The 16,891-nt window shown below is 47.6% G+C and overlaps 1 protein-coding gene across 1 annotated transcript in view; it reads right to left on the reverse strand.

The window, feature by feature from the left end:
* Nucleotides 1-2,283: 2,283 nt before the first annotated feature.
* Nucleotides 2,284-16,891, reverse strand: part of LOC142292246 (putative inhibitor of apoptosis) — a 32,828-nt gene continuing 18,220 nt past the window's right edge. The window contains exons 5-8 of the mRNA XM_075337467.1: nucleotides 16,001-16,240; nucleotides 14,010-14,264; nucleotides 3,918-3,959; nucleotides 2,284-2,563 (exon numbers count right to left, since the gene is read on the reverse strand). Of these exons, the coding sequence (XP_075193582.1) occupies nucleotides 2,370-2,563; nucleotides 3,918-3,959; nucleotides 14,010-14,264; nucleotides 16,001-16,240 (731 nt within the window). The 3' untranslated portion in view covers nucleotides 2,284-2,369. The remainder of the gene's footprint in view (nucleotides 2,564-3,917; nucleotides 3,960-14,009; nucleotides 14,265-16,000; nucleotides 16,241-16,891) is intronic.

The raw sequence follows: 16,891 nt of genomic DNA on the forward strand, positions 1-16,891 counted from the left end.
CTACTAAGGCTGCGTGCCCACGATCAGTGTTTACAGTGTTTTAGACGTAGCATACTTAAGCTGCATATAAAAATCTGAGTTGTACAGTACAAGCATAGTGGACGGGATTTCTAGAGATCCTATGCGCACTGTGGTTGTTTTTTCCGCAGCATACACTGACCTGCGGTGCGTCTTTCCAGACTGCAGCATGTCAATTGTTTGTTTGGGAAAAATCGCACTCGTCCTCCATAAGGAGAACACAAGTGAGAGACCACAGCGCACTGAACCCTGATCTTGGGTACAGTCAGCTGAGGAGGAGACTCCTGGCCCTGCAAGTCAGGACCCGCTTTGTCCAGGACAAAGTGAGTACTGTTCATGGGCACATACCCTTAAGGCCCAGTTACATGCAGCGACGTATCTAACGATATATCGCCGGGCTCACGGATTCCGTGACGCACATCCGGCATAGTTAGCGACGTCGTTGCATGTGACACGTACGAGCGACCGCTAACGATGGAAAATACTCACCAAAATCATCCATCGATGACACATCGTTCATTTTCTAAAAATCGTTGATGGTTGAGGACGCAGGTTTTCCGTCGTTCCCGAGGCAGCACACATCGCTATGTGTGACACCTCAGGAACAACGAACTACAGCTTACCTGCGGCCGCCGGCAATGAGGAAGGAAGGAGGTGGGTGGGATGTTACGGCCGCTCATCTCCACCCCTCCGCTTCTATTGGGCGGCCGCTTAGTGATGCTGCACGAACCGCCCCCTTAGAAAGGAGGCGGTTCGCCGGCCACAGCGACGTCACTAGGCAGGTAAGTCTGTGTGACGGCTCCTAACGATAATGTGCGCCACGGGCAGTGATTTGCCCTTGACGCACAACCGACGGGGGCGGGTACGCTCGCTAGCAATATCGCTGCGTGTAAAGCCCCCTTTACCCTTTTCATATTAGCATTATTTCATTAGACAACTTGTGGCTTGATATATTTTCTTTAAATTCTATTCCTTGCCATATGTTAGATGCATATTCCCTGTAATGATGTTAACTACTTCACCTCCAGGCAATTTTCCTTTATTCGCTTAAGTTTGTTTTTTTTTTCTTCCCCTCCTCCAAGAGCCATAATGCACCCGGGGTTCAGAGGATCGTGATGTAAGGCAGCGGATGATGAACCCCAGCTGTCATGACAACCCATTGGCACCCTGTAATCACGTGACATGTGTGCTGATGGGTAGCGAGTGTTGAATGCCACGCGTGGACCTCGGATCCACCACTGGCTGTTAGAGGCACTTGAACGCTGACTAAATCATCCATCCAGTGCAGAGAAAGATGCAGGCCCAAAGGCAGGGACACTGCCGATAACATACATGTATGTCATTGGTCGTGATGAGGTTTAAGTATCCACTGCATGATAATTTACCCAAATTATAAAAGGAGAGTCTTACATGATTATTTTGTAATAAAAATTTATGCTAAACCACTGGGAAAAGAGGGAGGTCCATTACACTATACTGCTGTCTGTCTATATCTTATTTTACACCACACAATAGCTGAAAGCACCGACTACTTCTACTGTAATACAATAGCTACAGTCATGAAACCCAAATCATTCTTTGGAGAGTGGGAAATCCGGCTGAATGATCTGACCACACACACACACACACACACACACACACACACACACACACACACAAATTCAGCTTTATGTATTAGATTTTTATGACATTTCTCGGGAACCCGGCATGATCCCCGCTCATTTAGACGGACAGGACTCTCCTTATGAACACATAGGTGGGGACATGCCTATGTCACTAGTCACCGACTCAAAATAACCACAGAAAAATGTCACAAAGGGTGTGTTGCTCTGTTCTTATCTATAGGAGAACCAAATGATCGGCATTCTGAAATTGTACAAACTCAATCAATATTTCTACCAACAAATTGTCCGGAACCTCCACACACACATTAAACAGTCGATGAACCAGTCTATCTGCAGTTTTTGGTGAACAGTAGTCTAATGTGTCATGGCAGGGTTCGGATTTATAGCCGGGTGAAGTTGCAAATTCCATCCTTGTATAGCCATTGATGAGTAAGTACAGATAAAGTGTAAAGAATTCAGGGGGTGGGAATATAGTGTATAAAGAAGGCTTCTATATTGAAGGCATGTAATCATTTACACTCTGGTATTCCAATCATTTAAGGTCACAAGATGATTAAGCATTTGATCAGAGGTCACATCTTTCTGTTAACCAGAATTTAGAGAAATCCCCACATTCACAAGATAAACCAGTCACAGGCGCTTAGAAAAATAATAGTTTATTGAGTCAGATCCATGTGGGACCAGACTTGGCAGCTTTGCAAGAGATCTGAAAGGAAGATCGTGCCCTTATGAGAGGAACGTGCGAACTGTGCCTTTGATTATGCCTCGGCAAATTGGGCATTTCCGGAGAGATGGCGCACAGTCTTTACAAACTACCAAATGTCCACATGGGATAAACACTATAGAAACTTCTTGGTCCATACATATTTTACAGGTCCGTTCTTCTTGTAACCTTCTCAACTGTTCTTCCATTGGAAGATCTAAAATAAATAAATAAAAAAAAAAAAATTATAAAAGTGCATGGGTTAAAAACCTAGGACAAAAATAACTAAATAGTAGGCTATGTTCACAAGTTGCATTTTTCTGCAGCCAAAACCTGCTCTATTGGCAAAAAAAAAGTTGTTTCATTTGTCTACCCAACATACTTAAAAGGGACTGTCACCAGGTGTTTGCCACCAAATCTGAGAGCAGCATGATCAGAGAAAGGAAGAAAAAAAAAAAAAAAAAAAAAAGAGAACCTGATTTCAGCAATGTGTCACTTACTGGGCTGCATAGTGTAGTTTTTATAAAATTAGTTTAATTAGCAGGAGATCATCATTACAGGACTACTTGGCCCGCTGCCAGGTAGTCCAGCATATTCACGAGTGTTGTATAACTGCTAGATCTGTAGCAAACACTGATTTTATCAAAATGACAGCAAACAGCTCAATAAGTGATACATCGCTGGAATCAGGGTCTCAGTCTCTACATTATGCTGCTCTCAGATGGGGGAGCAATAACCTGGTGACAGATTCCCTTTAATAAAGTTAGTTTGATTTACTACAAAAGCAGCAGTTTCGTTTTTTGCAGTATCATTGGTTCAGATAAAAAAAAAAAAATAAATAAATAAAACATGCTGCAAAAAAACCCCACGAACAACTGACATACTGCTTTTTTTCTCTTCAAAAAAAAATAAAAAAAAAAAAAGCAGCAGTTTTCAGGTCAGGAAGGAAAGCAATTTTGCATGCGATTTCTATAATCTAAAACCTTTTGTTGCTATAAAAGCAGCTTTTAGTTTGCAAAGAACTCATGCCACCGTGTCAACACAGCCTAAGGCCCTATGCCCACGCTGTGTATTTTGACGCAGATTTTCAGAAATATGCAGCAAAATCTGCATGTCCATTGTGAAGCCAGAAAAGTCTATGAGGATTGAGAAGTGCTGTGCCCACATTGAGTATTTTTCCCTTGCGTATTTGGTGCAGATTTCATTTTTTCTGCACCAAATACGCAAGGGAAAAATAAGCAACGTGGGCACAGGACTTCTGAATCCTCAGACTTTGTTGGCTTCACAATGGACATGCAGATTTAGCTGCAGATTTCTGAAAATACGTGTCAAAACTACACAGCGTGGGCACTGGGCCTAACAGTCTCCAATATATTACATTATATCTACTGGAAAGTTAACAAAACAGGTCAATTTTCCACAGCTACAACTACACTCAGGATTCTACTGGTATATGGGAATACATATGTTGTGCAATCAACAGTAAATTTACTGCTGAAGACATATCAATTACAATATGTCTGAAGCACTGGGTTTTAAAACGAAAAAAAAAAGTAGCAAACTAAACATACCTGAATAGCCTTCTGATGCTTGACATATCAATGACTGTTCAACTACAATAAATAAAAAAAGTCACAAAATGTTGTATACAATGCAAATATAAGAATGTTGAAAAATATCACACACACACACACACACACACACACACACACACACACACACACAGTTCCCAAAAGGTTGTGAATCTGGGTAAAATGTTGAGAACAACAATGGAAGGATTTGGAAAACTCTCACAACAGAGCATGGGATACAGATCAGAAGGTGAATGTTGGATATTTTTCCCACTTTAGTTGTAAAAATGAATTCCTCTAGAAGTTGACAGCAGCAACACATCTCAAAAACGTTGGCACAGGATTAACAGAAGACTGGAAGAATACGTTTTTCTGTTGAAATACCTAAAGGGTCAACTCTCAGTCACTTTTTTTTTTAGAGAGGCAGAGTCTCTCAGAAGCAAAGATTGTCAGGAGGTTCAGCGATCTGTAAACTGCATCTATGAATTGTGGAACAATAAAACGGAACATTTCAAAGACTTTGAAAATACCAAACTACTGAGTATCTCAAAGAAGGGAATTTTGTTTACTTACCGTAAATTCCTTTTCTTCTAGCTCCTATTGGGAGACCCAGACAATTGGGTGTATAGCTTCTGCCTCCGGAGGCCACACAAAGTATTACACTTTAAAAAGTGTAACCCCTCCCCTCTGCCTATACACCCTCCCGTGCATCACAGGCCCATCAGTTTTGGTGCCAAAGCAGGAAGGAGGAAACTTATAAATTGGTCTAAGGTAAATTCAATCCGAAGGATGTTCGGAGAACTGAAACCATGAACCAAAAGAACGATTCAACATGAACAACATGTGTACACAAAAGAACAACAGCCCGAAGGGAACAGGGGCGGGTGCTGGGTCTCCCAATAGGAGCTAGAAGAAAAGGAATTTACGGTAAGTAAACAAAATTCCCTTCTTCTTTGTCGCTCCATTGGGAGACCCAGACAATTGGGACGTCCAAAAGCAGTCCCTGGGTGGGTAAAAGAATACCTCGATAAAAAGAGCCGAAAAACGGCCCCCTCTCACAGGTGGGCAACCGCCGCCTGAAGGACTCTCCTACCTAGACTGGCGTCTGCCGAAGCATAGGCTTGCACCTGATAGTGTTTCGTGAAAGTGTGCAGACTCGACCAGGTAGCCGCCTGACACACCTGCTGAGCCGTAGCCTGGTGCCGCAATGCCCAGGATGCACCCACGGCTCTGGTAGAATGGGCTTTTAGCCCTGAAGGAATCGGAAGCCCAGAAGAACGGTAGGCTTCAAGAATCGGTTCCTTGATCCACCGAGCCAAGGTTGACTTGGAAGCCTGCGATCCCTTACGCTGGCCAGCGACAAGCACAAAGAGCGCATCAGAACGGCGCAGGGGCGCCGTGCGAGACATGTAGAGCCGGAGTGCTCTCACTAGATCTAACAAGTGCAAATCCTTTTCACATTGGTGAACTGGATGAGGGCAAAAAGAAGGTAAGGAGATATCCTGATTGAGATGAAAAGGGGATACCACCTTAGGGAGAAATCCCGGGACCGGACGCAGAACCACCTTATCCTGGTGAAAAACCAGGAAAGGGGCTTTGCATGACAGCGCTGCCAACTCCGACACTCTACGGAGCGAAGTAACTGCCACTAGAAAAGCCACCTTCTGCGAAAGACGTGATAGAGAGACATCCCGCAGCGGCTCGAAAGGTGGTTTCTGAAGAGCCTTTAGCACTCTGTTAAGATCCCATGGTTCCAGCGGCCGCTTGTAAGGTGGGACTATGTGGCTAACTCCCTGCAGGAACGTGCGGACCTGCGGAAGCCTGGCTAGACGCTTTTGAAAAAACACGGAAAGCGCCGATACTTGTCCCTTGAGAGAGCCGAGAGACAAACCCTTGTCCATTCCGGATTGAAGGAAAGAAAGAAAAGTGGGTAAGGCAAACGGCCAGGGGATAAAACCCTGATCAGAGCACCAGGATAAGAAGATCCTCCAAGTCCTGTGATAGATCTTGGCGGACGTTGGTTTCCTAGCCTGTCTCATAGTGGCAATGACATCTTGAGATAACCCTGAGGACGCTAGGAGCCAGGACTCAATGGCCACACAGTCAGGTTGAGGGCCGCAGAATTCAGATGGAAAAATGGCCCTTGAGACAGCAAGTCTGGTCGGTCTGGGAGCGCCCACGGTTGACCCACCGTGAGGTGCCACAGGTCCGGGTACCACGACCTCCTCGGCCAGTCTGGAGCGACGAGGATGGCGCGGCGGCAGTCGGACCTGATCTTGCGCAACACTCTGGGCAGCATTGCCAGAGGAGGGAATACATAAGGCAGTCGAAACTGCGACCAATCCTGAACTAAGGCGTCCGCCGCCAGAGCTCTGTGATCCTGAGACCGTGCCATGAATGCCGGGACTTTGTTGTTGTGCCGAGACGCCATGAGATCGACGTCCGGCGTTCCCCAGCGGCAACAGATCTCTCGAAACACAGCCGGGTGGAGAGACCATTCCCCCGCGTCCATGCCCTGGCGACTGAGAAAGTCTGCTTCCCAGTTTTCTACGCCCGGGATGTGAACTGCGGAGATGGTGGAGGCTGTGGCCTCCGCCCACAGCAGAATCCGCCGAACTTCTTGGAAGGCTTGACGACTGCGAGTGCCGCCCTGGTGGTTGATGTACGCGACCGCCGTGGCGTTGTCCGACTGTATGCGGATCTGCCTGCCCTCCAGCCACCGATGGAACGCCTTTAGGGCTAGATACACTGCCCTTATCTCCAGAACATTGATCTGAAGGGAGGACTCTGTCGGAGTCCAGGTTCCCTGAGCCTTGTGGTGGAGAAAAACCGCTCCCCACCCTGACAGACCGTCGTGACCACAGCCCAGGATGGGGGCAGGAAAGATTTTCCCTTCGACAGAGAAGTGGGAAGAAGCCACCACTGAAGAGAGGTCTTGGCTGCCAGAGAAAGAGAGACGTTCCTGTCTAAGGACGTCGACCTCTTGTCCCATTTGCGGAGAATGTCCCATTGGAGTGGACGCAGATGAAATTGCGCAAAGGGAACTGCCTCCATTGCTGCCACCATCTTCCCCAGGAAGTGCATGAGGCGCCTCAAGGGGTGAGACTGGGCCCGAAGGAGAGAGATTGCACCCCTGTTTGCAGCGAACGCTGTTTGTCCAGCGGTAGCTTGACTATCGCTGAGAGAGTATGAAACTCCATCCCGAGGTAAGTCAGTGACTGGGTCGGAGTCAATTTTGACTTTGGGAAATTGATGATCCACCCGAACCTCTGGAGAGTCTCCAGAGCAACGGTCAGACTGTGTTGACATGCCACCCGGGAGGGTGCCTTGACTAGGAGATAGTCTAGGTACGGGATCACCGAGTGGCCCTGAGAGTGTAGGACTGCCACAACGGATGCCATGACCTTGGTGAAGGCCCGTGGGGCTGTCGCCAGGCCGAAAGGCAGTGCCACAAACTGAAGGTGTTCGTCCCCAATGGCGAAACGCAGGAAGCGTTGATGCTCTGGAGCGATCGGCACATGGAGATAGGCATCTCTGATGTCGATTGATGCTAGGAAGTCTCCTTGGGACATCGAAGCGATGACAGAGCGGAGGGATTCCATGCGAAACCGCCTGGTTCTCACATGTCTGTTGAGCAATTTGAGGTCCAAAACGGGACGGAATGAACCGTCCTTTTTTGGCACCACGAACAGGTTGGAGTAAAAATCGCGACCACGTTCCTGAAGGGGAACGGGGATCACCACTCCTGTCTTCAGAGTGTCCACCGCCTGAAAAAGTGCAACGGTTCGCTCGGGGGGCGGAGATGTTCTGAAAAAACGAGTCGGAGGACGAGAGCTGAACTCTATCCTGTAACCGTGAGACAGAATGTCTCTCACCCATCGGTCTTGGACATGTGGCCACCAAGCGTCGCAAAAGCGGGAGAGCCTGCCACCAACCGAGGATGCGGTTTGGGGCGGCCGAAAGTCATGAGGAGGCCGCCTTGGAGACGGTGCCTCCGGCGGTCTTTGGAGGACGTGACTTAGACCGCCATGCAGAAGAGTTTCTCTGGCTCTTCTGTGGCCTGTTGGACGAGGAGGATTGGGATCTGGCTGAGGGCCGAAAGGACCGAAACCTCGCTTGATTTTTTCGTTGCTGAGGTCTGTTTGGTTTGGGCTGGGGTAAGGACGAGTCCTTTCCCTTGGATTGCTTAATAATTTCATCCAATCGCTCGCCAAACAATCGGTCGCCAGAAAAAGGCAAACCGGTCAAGAACTTTTTGGAAGCAGAGTCTGCCTTCCATTCGCGTAGCCACATGGCCCTGCGGACTGCCACCGAATTGGCGGATGCTACCCCTGTACGGCTAGCAGAGTCCAGGATAGCATTCATGGCGTAGGATGAAAATACCGACGCCTGAGAAGTCAAAGACGCTACTTGCGGCGCACAGGTACGGGTGACCGCATTAATCTCAGACAGACAAGCTGAGATAGCCTGGAGTGCCCACACTGCTGCAAAAGCTGGGGCAAAGGACGCGCCTATGGCTTCATAGATGGATTTCATTAGGAGCTCTATCTGCCTGTCTGTGGCATCCTTGAGCGATGAACCGTCAGCCACTGCTACTACGGATCTAGCCGCCAGTCTAGAGACTGGAGGATCCACCTTGGGACATTGAGCCCAACCCTTAACTACGTCAGAGGGGAAGGGGTAACGTGTGTCATTAAGGCGTTTAGTAAAGCGCTTGTCCGGAAAAGCCCTGTGCTTCTGGACAGCATCTCTAAAGTTAGAGTGATCGAAGAAAGCACTTCGAGTACGTTTGGGAAACTTAAACTGGTGCTTCTCCTGTTGTGAAGCCGAATCCCCAACAAGAGGAGTTGGAGGAGAAAGATCTAGCACCTGGTTGATGGACGCTATAAGGTCATTTACTATGGCGTCCCCTTCAGGTGTATCAAGATTGAGAGCAACGTCAGGGTCAGAGTCCTGGGCTGCGACCTCCGCCTCATCCTCTAGAGAGTCCTCAAGCTGAGACCCCGAACAGCATGATGAAGTCGGGGAAGATTCTAAGCGAGCCCGCTTAGCAGGTCTGGGACTGCGGTCCGTGCCGGAGTCCTCCACGTAATAACTAGAGGTCACACCAGGTGCACGCTTCGTCGCAGACCGAGAGGGGCCTGGGGGCGATCCCGCAGTGCCCGGGGCCTGTATAAGTGCCGGTCTGGACTGCAAGGCCTCTAGTATCTTAGCAGACCATTTGTCCATAGACTGAGCCATGGATTGTGAAAGTGACTCAGAGTTTGTCAGCTAAAACAGCAAACTCTGTCCCTGCCACCTGGACAGGGGGAGCCGGCGGTTCTACCTGGGCCGAGGGTCCCCTCAGTGACCCAGGCTCCGGCTGAGCGAGTGCCCCAGGGCCCGAGCATAGCTCACAGTGAGGATATGTGGAACCTGCAGGTAGCATAATAACTGTGTCTTGGCACCCTTGCTCCTTGTGAACGACATGCTGTTGTCTCCAGGAGCGTGATCACTGAGGGTATATAGCCACAAGCTAACAGTACAGCCGAACCGAGAAAATATATATTTCGGCACCCTAGGGGGACCAGCACCGGGTAACCGGTGTGGCTTACCGACCGCTCAAGCGGTGTGTGGCCACCAGATTCCCTGCCTCGGGTCTCCCAGAGCTGCTGGTTCCAATACCGGGAGTCGAACCCGGCCCGCCTGGGTGAAAACCAGGAATCCTAACCGCTAGACCATATGGGATCTGGTGCCCCAGAGTGATTAGTGAGGGGGGGGAGGAGGACACCTAAGTGTGCTCCAGCCCTCACTGTCGGCGTCAGACCGACCGTCCCGCCCTTACCCCTGACTGGCAGGCCCGGGGGCGGGAGTTTAAGGCACTAGGCCGCAAAAGCCGGGGACTAAATTTAAAACCGCGGCCGGCAAGCAGGCGCGGTAGTCCCGGTCTCATACCAACACCGCAGTCGCTGCAGCGTCTGAGGCCAAAGTGCTCCATGCACCGTCCCCAAGGGGACACAGAGTACCTGTAGATGCAGGGTCCTGTCCCTGATGATACTCAGTCTCCTGTCCGTCAGAATCCCACAGGGGCTGCGGAGGGAGCCCGGTCCCAGTGCCTGGATGACCGGTTAGGATCCCACTTCACCCAGAGCCCCTAAGGGATGGGGAAGGAAAACGGCATGTGGCTCCTGCCTGTGTACCCGCAATGGGTACCTCAACCTTAACAACACCGCCGACTCAGTGGGGTGAGAAGGGAGCATGCCGGGGGCCCTGTTAGGGGCCCTCTTTTCTTCCATCCGATATAATCAGCAGCTGCTGCTGACTAAAATGGGAGCATTGTGTGAATGTGTGCCTCCTTCAACACAAAGCATAAAACTGATGGGCCCGTGATGCACGGGAGGGTGTATAGGCAGAGGGGAGGGGTTACACTTTTTAAAGTGTAATACTTTGTGTGGCCTCCGGAGGCAGAAGCTATACACCCAATTGTCTGGGTCTCCCAATGGAGCGACAAAGAAAGATTCAGCGATCATGAAGAAATCCATGTGCACAAGGCAGATGGTTAATATTGGATGCACACTGAATGCTCGTTATCTACAGGCATGATCCAGTAGTGCAAAAAACACACACAGACACACACACAGACACACACACACACACACTTTCCTGGGCTCAAGAATATTGCCACAAATCATTGACTACCGTATATGCCGGCGTATAAGACTGGGCGTATAAGACGACCCCCAACTTCTGTCCTAAAAATATAGAATTTGGGATATACTCACTGTATAAGACTACCCCGCTCCCAAATGAAAAAAAGTCTGCTTTGATTGCAACATGTTAATTTTAATTCCGCGAGAGCCGTACAATATGTTTTTAAAGGGCCATTGACAGATCAATCGCTCCAATGTTCACTTAGTACAGCAAGGAATGCTCCTCCCTGCTGTATAAAGCCACAACTGGACTGAAACAATGGTACTACACTCTGCTACAAACAGACACACACAACTCTGCTACAAACAGACAAACACACACAACTCTGCTACATACAAACACACACACACACATACAACTCTGCTACATACAGGCAAACACATACAACTCTGCTACATACAGACAAACACATACAACTCTGCTACATACAGACAAACACATACAACTCTGCTACATACAGGCAAACACATACAACTCTGCTACATACAGGCAAACACATACAACTCTGCTACATACAGACAAATACACACAACTCTGCTGCTCTGCGGGGCCTGCACCCGCGGCTCGGCGGGTACAGCACCCGCGGCATCGGCGGGGGGGGGGGGGGGGGGGGGAATTGGCAGGGCATACATCTGGGGGGTTAGAAGCAGCTCACCGGGGCCCATAATGGGGAGGCGGGGAGGGCATTTACCCGATTAGGTCACGGTGGAGAGGGGGCCCACACAGCGCCGGACAGAAGCTCGCCTCCTTCATCTGTGGGACTGAGAAGGCGGTAGCTCCGCCCACAGATGAAATTCAAAACAGGATGTCTGCGCGCCTTAAAGTGACGGCGCCGCAGATTGCTGCGGTCCCCGGAACTCGGCTGGGGGCAGCAGAACTATAAAGGCGAGTGGGCCCCGGCCAAGGGACAGGAGAACTGACGAGGCCGAGTGGGCCCCCCCGGCTCTCCAGGGCCCCGGCATTTGCCCATAGACAGGTAGGAGCCCTGTCTGCGAGCCAGATACGGCCATCAAAAGAGCCATATCTGGCTCGCGAGCCATAGGTTCCCGACCCCTGCTGTATGATATATACCGTATTTTTCGCTTTATAAGACGCACCTGATTATAAGACGCACCCCCAAATTTGGTGAAGGAAAAGAGAATTTTTTTTTTTAATGTTAAATGGGGTCCATCTTATAATGCCAGTGTCCCTCTAACAAATCATATAGGGTATATGTCCCTCATAGCCCCCCATCCTAAAATTAGCCCCCTTAATCTGGATATGGCCCCCTTATATTGAATATAGCCCCCTTGTGATGGCACACGTTTCCCTGTGCTGCCTATGGTCCCCTATGGATTGCACACGTTCCCGTGTTAGATAACGCCCCCATGCTGCTGCCCATGGCCCCTATAGATCGCACAAGTCCCCCTGTGTTAGATATCGCCCCCATAGTGCTGCCCATGGCTCCTATATAGATCGCACAAGTCCCCCTGTGTTATATATCGCCCCCATAGTGCTGCCCATGGTCCCTATAGATCGCACAAGTCCCCCTGTGTTAGATATCGCCCCCATAGTGCTGCCCATGGCCCCTATATAGATCGCACAAGTCCCCCTGTGTTAGATATCTCCCCCATAGTGCTGCCCATGGCCCCTATATAGATCGCACAAGTCCCCCTGTGTCAGATATGGCCCCTAGGCTGCTGCCCAAAGTAAAATAAAACCCTCTTTCCTTATCTCCTCCAGCGCTGAGCTCCCTCCTGTCTGGCTCCGTGCTTCTGTTCTTCCACTTCCTGGTTCTCAGTGCGGTCATGTGATCGGCACAGCAGGCTGAGCTCTCTGCCTGCCTGATCACAGTGGAAGCAGGGACACGGGGAGAAACGCTGCAGGGGTAAGTAAAGCTTTTTTTATTTTAGAATGAGCAGCAGCCTGGGGGCCAAATCTAACACAGGGGTGGGCATGTGCGATCACACTGGGACGCAGGCTCATATAATATGCACCGCTGCCCCAGCCCCTCACTGCGTGCGATTTCAGCACCATTGGAGATGGACAGCGGCTGTGCATATTATATGAGCGGCTGCAGGAGATCAAAGGCTGCAGCCCGCACCGTTCCCCTGTGCTCCAGAGCTGCTGCCCCCACCTCCCCTGGACGCTGCAGTGTACTAATATTTATATATATTTATATATATTTATATATATAATATATATATATATACACACATATACATACACACACCCCCCCCCCCGTATATCCGGCGTATAAGACGACCCCCCACTGTAGCCATTATTTTAAGGGGGTAAAAAGTCGTCTTATACGCCAGTATATACGGTAAGTTAACGCTCTATTGTGCAAAGAAGAAACCGTATATCATTATGGTCTAGAAACACTGCCATCTTTCCTGGGTCAAAGCTCATTACTTATGGACAGAGGCAAAAATGGAAAAAAACAAAACAATTTGTGGTCTCATGTACCAAAATGTATAATGGTTTACAGAAACCACAGATGCCGTGTCCTGTGGACTCAAGAGGAAAGGGACCAGTCAGTTTGTTATAAGATCACAGTTCCTGCCTCTCAAGATGAAATGGAGAACAATAGTGCCTATGGCAGGGGCGGCTTATACATCCCGATACTAAGCATTATGTAGAGGTTTTATAACATTAGACAAATTGATTCCAGTGCTGGAAGAACCTGTCCAAATAGACACACATATATCATAAAACTTCACATTTATTTGCTTCATTAAAATCACCAAATCACCATGGCGATTTTAAAAGTAAATAAATGTGAAGTTTTACGATATATGTGTGTGTCTATTTGTCCCGGCTCTTAAAGCGCTGACATCTATTTGCCTTATAAAGTCTCTGCCATGACAAGACAGCCAAGTTTCGGATCTGGAACCAGGAGGTGAACTCCGGAGGTGAGCTGACACCCCATGTTTTTTGTTTGTTTAGAACATGTCTCCCATCCAGACAATGTTTATTTCAGGAAAGTCCTTGCATCTTTCAGCAAGACAATGCTAAGTCACATTCTGCACCCCTCACTACAGCAGGGCTTTGCAGAAGAAGAGTTTGAGTGATGCAGTCCCCTTCACCAAAAATATATGATGCATCGTATTTGCCAGATTTTTCGCTTTAGAATGCAAGATTGATGAGCGGAGAAAATCTTACATCAGAATGTAATCAATTGGTCTCCTGACTTCCCAGACTGTTGTAAGAAGAGGGGATGCTACACAATGGTAGGTAAATGTCCTGCCACTGCCATGTGTTGCTGCCATCAATTTCTAAACTAGATATTTCAAAATAAATGGGGTAGGGCAAAGCTATAAAAAAAAAAAAAAACAAAAAAACCCCCCAAAACTTCCCACTTTTGATGGGTTTGTGAATATTTAATAAATTCATATCAAAATATGTTAAAATTCCACTTACTGAATAACTCTCTGTGGAGACCCGGGTCGTGCTTATTAAGACTAGTTTTGAAAGATTCAATTGCATTTCGTCCTTTTATTAAAACAATTTCGATCAGCTCTTGAGCTTGTAAAGCAACTGGAGTTTTCTGCTTTATGGCATCATATTCAGCAGGTGTAAGGACCTCGGAGGTGACCAGGTCTTCTACAATTAGAAGGCAATTTGCCATGCGCTGAGACAAGGTAAGCCGACTTTTTCGAATTAATGTAATCTCATCTAAAAAGAGAAAAATAAATAAAATTCCTGTTATGGATTATGACCAATCATATCCCATATACCTAACCAAGGAGTTAAAAATAAATAAATAAATAAATACCCACAGGTTATATGATCTCTAACTTGCTATTTCCAGAATTTTAGGACTTTGTGGCGCTCGTGCATCAAACTGCGGCCAACTCCATTCTACGTTTTCCAAATTTCAAGCCTTTGTTTTGGGCATGGTTTTCACAAAGTCATAGCAAGAACAGCGACTTGATTGCAGTATTTAAAGGGAACCTGTCAGGAACCATGAGCAGTTCTTGGTGTATATTACTAATCCCTGCCTAACCATCCCTGTATACATAAAGGGATCTTTAGGCTGGGTTCACACATAGCGACAGCGACGTCGCCGTTACGTCACCATTTTCTGACGCAACAGCGACCTTGTATATCGCTGTTATGATTGCTGCTTAGCTGTCAAACACAGTGATGCAGCAGCGATCATAACGTCGCTACATGTGCAGAGAGCAGGGAGCCGCGCACACTGCTTAGCGCTGGCTCCCTGCTCTCCTAGCTACAGTACACATTGGGTTAATTAACCCGATGTGTACTGCAGCTACATGTGCAGAGAGCAGGGAGCCAGCACTGGCAGCGTGAGAGCGGCGGAGGCTGGTAACGAAGGTGAATATCGGGTAACCACCTTGGTTACCCGATGTTTACCTTGGTTACAGCTTACCGCAAGCTGTCAGATGCCGGCTCCTGCTCTCTGCACATTCAGGATTGTTGCTCTCTCGCTGTCACACACAGCGATGTGTGCTTATCAGCGGGAGAGCAACAATAAAAAAAACGAACCAGGGCTGTGTGTAACGAGCAGCGATCTCGCAGCAGGGGCCAGATTGCTGCTCAGTGTCACACACAGCGAGATCGCTAATGAGGTCACTGCTGCGTCATAAAAACCGTGACTCAGCAGCGATCTCGCTGTGTGAAGCACCCCTTATATCCCCGAACTAGTCCGTCCTCTTAGTACGTTAACACACCCCCAGGGACGTACTAACATGCGATTCAAAGCAGCATCACCAGCGGTATTGAGCGTACCTGTGTTCGCACTTCTGAATGCCTGGCACTTCCAGTCATGCGCAGTAGACCTCTGAAGCCGGGACGCATACACCTGGCTTCATACTCTGCGCATGACCGGAAGTGCCCGGCATTCAGAAGCGCAGTCATAGTGAACACAGGTACACACGGCACCGCTGGTGATGCTGCATTGAAAAGCATGGTAGCACGCCCACACGGGCGTACCAACATGCTAAGAGGGCGGCTAGTCGGGGAATATAACGCCCTTGGGACTAGCGCTCATTAGCATAAGTTAATAGATTTTTAGGAATACGTTTTCTAAAGATCCCATTGTCTGTGCTGATGTTTACAGGGACGGTTAGGCAGGGATTAGCAATATGCACCCAAAACTGCTCGTGGTTCTGGATGCATGTTGCACCTGACAGGTTCCCTTTAATGTACCACCACATGTCAGCCAATAATGGACTTTCCTCCACTGGATAGAGGAGTCATAGGCCCAGCCACCTTTGTTTATATACATCCTAAAGTTTTTGAAGCATCATTGATGGGGTCTAATTACTTCACTGCAGGAGAGCAGGCAGTATTCTTCGTTAGGTGATAGTGGTTACTACTTCAGAGCTCCAATTCAATAGTAAGACAGACAGCAAAGTCGTCATCATGATGTTCTGTGCTGCGATTACCTGATGAACTCTGCTCCATTTGCCGGTCTCGCTCCTCTTCGGTTTGCTCTTTTTGAGCACATAACAAGTCAGTGACCAGTTCTTCAATCTCTTTGTAATTTTCACCAGATGTTAATATTTTACTCATTACAGTTTCTTTTACCAGTCGTCGTAGAAATCCCATCTGCAGTACATTTTGGACTAGAGGCGTGTTCAGATAAACCTCATCATCCTGGTTGTTTTCGTTGCCCAAGCGAATAACTGGGAGGAAAAACAAAAACGTTGGAGAACTGTGCCAGAGTTTGTTATATATATTATATATATATATATATATATATATATATATATATATATATATATATATATATATATATATATATATATATATATATATATATATATATATATATATATATATATATATATATATATAAAAAGTTTTTTGTTTTTATTTCTCCCCAGTACATTGCTGCAGATAAAAAGCAAAAATATGTGCTGGAGGGATTTAAAAAAATTATATTTCAGAGGCGTAGACTATAATCCTTTATGCAGAAAGTGAGGGCATGCTTTAAAACATCTGCAATGTTGACATAGCAAACCGCAAAGTCAGCATTTTACAGGAAGTATGCGACAGGAAGCTTAAACAGGAATAGAAAAGGTTTACTCGCGAATTTCTAAATGATTCATCAAGGTATTTTTTCTTCAAGTTGAGAAGCAATGCACCATAGAAAATGTAGTTAAACAGGACCATAAGAAGGGGAATAACTAGAGATGAGCGAGTACCTATTTGCACTCGCTATACTCATAACGAGTACTAATACTTGCGTATTCCAAATAGCGTGTGCAATGCAAGTCAATAGGAAATACTCGCAAAGTATCGAATAACCCAAATTCCGCACTATTCACATGTAC

This window comes from Anomaloglossus baeobatrachus, chromosome 2 (assembly GCF_048569485.1).
Source record: "Anomaloglossus baeobatrachus isolate aAnoBae1 chromosome 2, aAnoBae1.hap1, whole genome shotgun sequence".
NCBI classification, from domain to species: domain Eukaryota; kingdom Metazoa; phylum Chordata; class Amphibia; order Anura; family Aromobatidae; genus Anomaloglossus; species Anomaloglossus baeobatrachus.